Raw genomic sequence first — 5,835 nt, 5'->3', positions numbered from 1 at the left:
GGTATCCTCCAGATCTTTTGCACGACCTTTTTGAAGGCATAATTCCACTAGAATTAGCATTATGCCTTCATGTGTTTATCCGTAAACGTTACTTTTCCTTAACTGAACTCAATAACTTCATAACAGAATTTCCTTACAAATGGACCGATAAAACAGATCGCCCCCAAATCATCCCCCTAAATTTTTCCACTCGCAAAAGCATTGGTGGCAACGCACATGAAAATTGGACGTTATTGAGACTATTACCTTTTATTATTGGGGAAAAGATTCCCAAAAATGATGAAGCATGGCAAGTTCTTATGACTCTAAAAGATATAACTGAACTTGTTGTGTCCCCTATTCACAGAGAGGAAAGTATTTGCTACTTGGACACACTTATATCTGAACATCGCAACAGGCTATTGGAGGTTTTCCCAGAGCAAAAACTAACTCCAAAACACCATTTTTGGAGCATTATCCTGACTTGATCAGAGGATTTGGTCCATTAGTATGCCTCTGGACTATGCGCTTTGAGGGTAAACATAGTTTCTTTAAGAAGGTTGTTAAACACACAAACAGCTTCAGAAATGTACTATTGTCACTTGCCTCAAAGCACCAGATGATGATGGCATACTATTCAGATGGTAATGCATTGAAGCCATCAGTGTGTGTCACTAAAGTATCATCTCTTCCATTGGAACTGCTTGATGTAGAAATACAGCAGTGTCTCAAGGAACTTTATCCAACACAAGCCTATGTGAATTTGACCAACTCTCTGACTCATCATGGAACTAAATATGCCTCAGGAATGGTTTTGCCTCATGGATCTACTTGTGGCTTACCTGACTTTGTGGAGATTTTACAGATTGTTGTCTTAAGCAATGAATTTCTTTTCATTGTGAAGTTGCTCAACAGCTGGTATGATGAACATTTTAGGGCATTTATTCTGGATCCTTCTGGGAAAATGACCTTAATACATCCCAGAGTACTTGGTGACACTTACCCCTTAACACCATATCGTGTTGAAGGCAAGCAAATGGTGTCAATAAAACGTCACATTGTTTGTTAGTGTAAGGGGAAAGACTCAGATACCCCCTTTCTTTTTCTTTTTTCTTGTGGTTTTTATTCTGCAGATGGACTCCGTTGCCTTGAAAGTAATTTTTGGACAACAGAGTGAGAAGCTTGTGCTCTCTTCAGGAATACCCAGGACTGTTGAGGAGTGTCATGAGACAGTGAGAGAGACAGAGAGGGCTAGTTGAGGATTTCATATTGCACTATTATGATGACTCATTTGGAGATTTCTTTACACTTCATTCTCCCAACCAAATCAAAGATAGGGGTACAGTCAAAGCTGTGGTCATTCCATCAGTAGTGCTTACATTGATTCCTCAGTGTGAAAATCCCTCAGATGTAAGTTCACTGAATGAAAGTTCAAGCTCTTCAACCTATAAAACCACAGAGGACCAAACAGATGGATCATCTCTGTCTTCAGACAACACTGTCATACTCTCCCCTCTTCAAAGTCCTCTAAAGACTACATGGCCAGATGAAATTGTCATTCCACTTTTCTCTGTGGCAACAGAGACTGTACTGAAAAATGCCAATGAAGTCTTTGTTCAAAATGGCACTGTGCTGAACAATACTTCAGTCAAGTCAGATATAATGGAAAAATTAGCTGATTATATGTACAGCTACACAGCCTACCCTACTGGCCTTCAGATTGGAGAAGTGGCAGAGGCTCTGGTCAAAAAGCACCCATGTCTGACAGAGCCAGGCAGTCGTAATGGCTGGATGGGATGGATGTATAGTCTTAAATACAAGATGGGAAATTACAGGTCAAAGTTACGAAGTCTTGGAGTTCCAGAGGTTACTTGCAACTCACTGAAGAACAAGCACCCTGATGACAAGGCTCCAGCGAAGAACATAAAGAAGGCGCGGAAAGGAGAAGTGCTGTTTCTGCCACACTATCCAGGACAAGATGGTAAAGAACAGCAAGAGCTGGAGCGACAACAACTGATTGATGAGTGTAAGAAGAAAAACAGCACAGCCATCAAGGATTTAATGTGCAAAACCTTTGCACATAGAAGACATGATATTATCAGCCAACAGCTGAATGTCAACGACATCAAGGACAGATGGCCGGCGTTGTTTGACGTCTCCCAAGTAAGTGTACATTTAAAGGGATATCCACTTGTAAATAAAATTTGGTCTGTTAGATCCCCCATCATAAGATAAGTGAGGAAAAACATGTTGCTACCATCCTAGTGATTTTGATGATCTTGCAGCAGCCAGGTTGCTTTAATTTGTCATAAGACTCTAGAATCGCTAGGAATTTGAATCAAAATGAGGAATCTGAATCAAAACCAAAATGGTTCTAATTGAAACCATTCCCAAGCCTATGGAACAATAAATAATTTCCGTTCACTTAACTTGTTTTAGGCTAAGCTAATGTAACCTGACTGAAGAATGATTGGGCTGATTGCAAAGTGCCTTTCTCTCACTTATCTAACTCTGGAGCACATAACGACAGACTAGATTTTACTGAAGAGTAAAGAGTGAAGAGTAATTTAATATTTTTATGAAACGTTGGTTACGTATTGTAACCCCAGATTCTATGAGTATAGGCGCAGCCCTTTAAGTGGGCATTCCCCTTGTGCGCGCAGCACTGAAGTATTTTAGTCCACGCCCACCTGCTGTGTGGGCCTCACCCTGGCCTTCACATGTCGGCGAGGACGCCGCTCCCAGTTGTTGGTGCGCTGCTCCTGGATCTGCCTGGCATCATCCAGGAGGCAGCTGGTGAGAAGGGACTTTCCGTCCCTCAGCCTGCTCCACCCCCCATTGGATGATCTGGCGGGAAGGTATGGCTCCGCTCACTCTCGTTGCCCAGATCCCATCTGGCCCCAGTTCCCGGCAGTGATGACCTACCTCTCTGAGGCAGCAGCAGAGCCAGCGAAGATTAGAGCGCCGGTCTCTACCTAGGGCTACACAGAGGGCTTCACAGACCGGAGTTTTCCGCCTGTTCCCCCTCTAGAGCCGAGCCTCGCTTCAGTTTTCGGCACCAAAATGACCAAGGTCGTTGGACAGCAACCGGCCCATCCCGCCAAACTTGACCAGCTGATAGCAAGGCTCACTGATCGCGCACATCAATGCACTGTTCAGTCAGCTGCAGTGACTAACAACACTGCCTTGCTAGCGTTTGTCATCTCCAGGAAGGTGGAGGAAGCAGAGCTGCCAGAGGAGCTGAAAGGCTTTCTCTGTAAAGCCGCTGACACGATTCTGAATATTTGCGCCACTTCAGTGGCGGTGTGTTCCTCTTGCATCGCTGCCTGGCAGACGATGGTTCAGAGGGCAACCTGGCTCCGCCTCTTCCCTCCAAGATTATACAATCTCACAGGGAAATAGTGCAAGCAATTCATAACATAAAATTTAGAAGCTTAGTGGAAGATAATACTTTATGTTAAGGCTTTAGTCTGCATACTGAACAACTCCACTTATATGGATTTATGTCTGGATGAGTAAATTAATCTTTTGCATGTTAGAAAATAAGGTCCAGGTTGCAAAAAATGGTAGTTCCACTTAAAGATTTTTTTTTTGATTGAATCAGAATTTTGGCCTTCAGATTTTTTGTCCTTGGTTTTTTGTCCTCTCCCATCCAGGCCAGTGCAGAGTTTCATAGGATCACGACCCTGAACCTTGAACCAAAGTTCATGTCATCGTTGGACTTGTATTCATCCAAACTCCTGTCCTTGTTTCAAGCCAAGAAAGGTGCTGCTGGACAACGCCACAGGGCACAGTTAAACCTTCTGCTTCAGGTAAGGAAGATTGCATTTTCTAACCACAAAAACGTTCCAACACAGCATTGAAGAGGGCCTTCCACTAAAAATGGCTTTTCTTAGGTTTCTGTTCAATATTTTAGCTCCACAGGTGTTCTTACCTTGATGGTGGGTGTGAAAACAGGTCAACAACAGAAAAAAAATAGTTATGTTTAAGCTAGAAATGGTAAGTCATGTTTTAAATGTGCAAATTTTGCCTCAGTTGAGACTTCCTGTTTTACAGAGTGGAAATTCCATCGAGAAAAAACAAGAAGTCATCATCAAATGTCTCATTGACCATCTGGGAGAGGATCCAAGTGCCTTAATCAAAACCTTTGAGGTTGGTGCAATAAATCTGTTTTAGGAATATTAGTAGTTTATTTTAGCTTGTGAGATCATAGAAAAGTTTTAAGATACTGTTCTAAAGGAAAAAAAAACACTTCAAAGCATACAAAAGAATAGCATTTGCTCAAAGACTTTGGAGCACAGTGTCCACATATTATGAGTACCGGTGATGGCATACAAATGAAACTTTTTGTTTCAATGTTTGGAAATATGTGAGCTGAAAACAGTTCTTTCTCTTTTTAAAGGACGGTGCTGTTGCTGTCTTTGTTGAAGAGGCTTTGGCTGAGGAGGTGATGAAGATTTACCTGCTACAGAATCAAGACAGGTCAGGCGAATCTACTGATGTGGGTATTGTTATTGAAGGCGTTACTGTTCTGGGCAAACTTGGGAATCTGAGATAGCCTGTTGCTATCTTTTGGGACTGTGCTATGCTCTGGATCTGAAATACCCCAAGAATTTCAAATGCACATTCGAAGCATTTCAAAAAGTGTTCATGGAGCTGGATCCAGGAAACCTTTCTGTCAAGGTTCAAAGACTGAAAAATGACCTCTGTTCATTGTAGACAAAATTTCACAGGGCTGTTCTTAAAGTGTTAGACTTGTTAAGTGACATGTAATGCTCATCAAAAGGTTCAGTTGCGGCATTACATTGTGTTGACATTCCTGTTCATAAATAATGTTTGTACCATAAACTGTTTTTGTATTAACTTTCCAGATTCACATTAAGGTGTAAATGGGAGAGTATCTTCTGTATGGGTTTTTTTTGTTTTGTTTTTTTTGTTTTTTTTTTAGCGCAATCCTTTTTGAAACCTTTTTATTTAAATTATGGATGTTTTTTGGTCACTCTTTAGTTATAATCTTCCCAATTTTTTGGAATCAAAATAAGATGTTCAAAAACTATGTCACAGTGCAAAAGTTTTGTTTTTTTTCAGGATTTATATTTTTTTGGGATCTTAATTTTATTTTTGTCATTTGACCTTTTCTGAAAAGGTAAAGCACTGCGTTCACTTGAGCCACTTTTATTCTTTGTATGTACATTTTTCTTGTTGTTAGCATCAATATGCCAGTTTTACAGAGTTTTGTCAAGCATGCCAATTTGGATGCAATTTTATTATATAAGGCTGTTGTGACTGAAATTTTATCCAAGTTCTATCCACTGAATGTAGAACAGATTTCAGCTCACTGTGTTCAGAGAAGGAATCTGCTAAATGTGTGATTCACAAAAAAGCTGTTTAAAATAAATCATTGTGAACAATGATGAACTGACGTGGTTCTTTTTTCCTGTGTGTGTGTGTGTGTGTGTGTGTGTGTGTGTGTGTGTGTGTGTATGTGTGTGTGTGTGTGTATATATATATATATATATATATATATATATATATAAATAAAAACACTTAATTGTAATTAACGTTTTTGCTTAAGTTAACTTAAAAATATTAAGTAAATTGAACCATTATTTAAAAACAAATAATTGTAATGGTGTTGGTTAAATGTGCCAAGCATTTCAGCATTTCCTAATTAATATTTTATGTATTTTGAACTTTTGGTTACTGTTGTTTTAACTTACATTTTCAATTGTATTTACTCAATTTTGTATGTTACTGTAACATCTTTAATTGTTCATAACAACTTATTCCATTTTAGTTGGATTTACTCAATTAATAAGGTGTATTTAAGAGATGTGATTGTTTTTGCATTTACTC

General features: G+C 39.6%; 1 protein-coding gene across 1 annotated transcript; it reads left to right on the top strand.

Moving 5' to 3' along the window:
• Window positions 1–1,241: 1,241 nt before the first annotated feature.
• LOC146701156 (uncharacterized) lies at window positions 1,242–4,211 on the top strand. The gene is made up of 3 exons (XM_085467472.1): window positions 1,242–2,142; window positions 3,636–3,791; window positions 4,036–4,211. Exons 1-3 carry the CDS (start codon window positions 1,642–1,644, stop codon window positions 4,153–4,155), a joined length of 777 nt encoding a protein of 258 aa, XP_085323598.1. The 5' UTR covers window positions 1,242–1,641; the 3' UTR covers window positions 4,156–4,211.
• The last annotated feature ends 1,624 nt before the right edge of the window (window positions 4,212–5,835 follow it).

The sequence above is a fragment of the Copadichromis virginalis genome, linkage group LG9 (genome assembly GCF_057382275.1).
Source record: "Copadichromis virginalis isolate Kocher_CV1m ecotype Utaka linkage group LG9, C_Virginalis_male_GT1.1, whole genome shotgun sequence".
In the NCBI taxonomy this organism is placed as follows: Eukaryota; Metazoa; Chordata; class Actinopteri; order Cichliformes; family Cichlidae; genus Copadichromis; species Copadichromis virginalis.
Note: the sequence above shows the minus strand (reverse complement) of the source record. Positions and strands in the feature narration are given on the sequence as shown.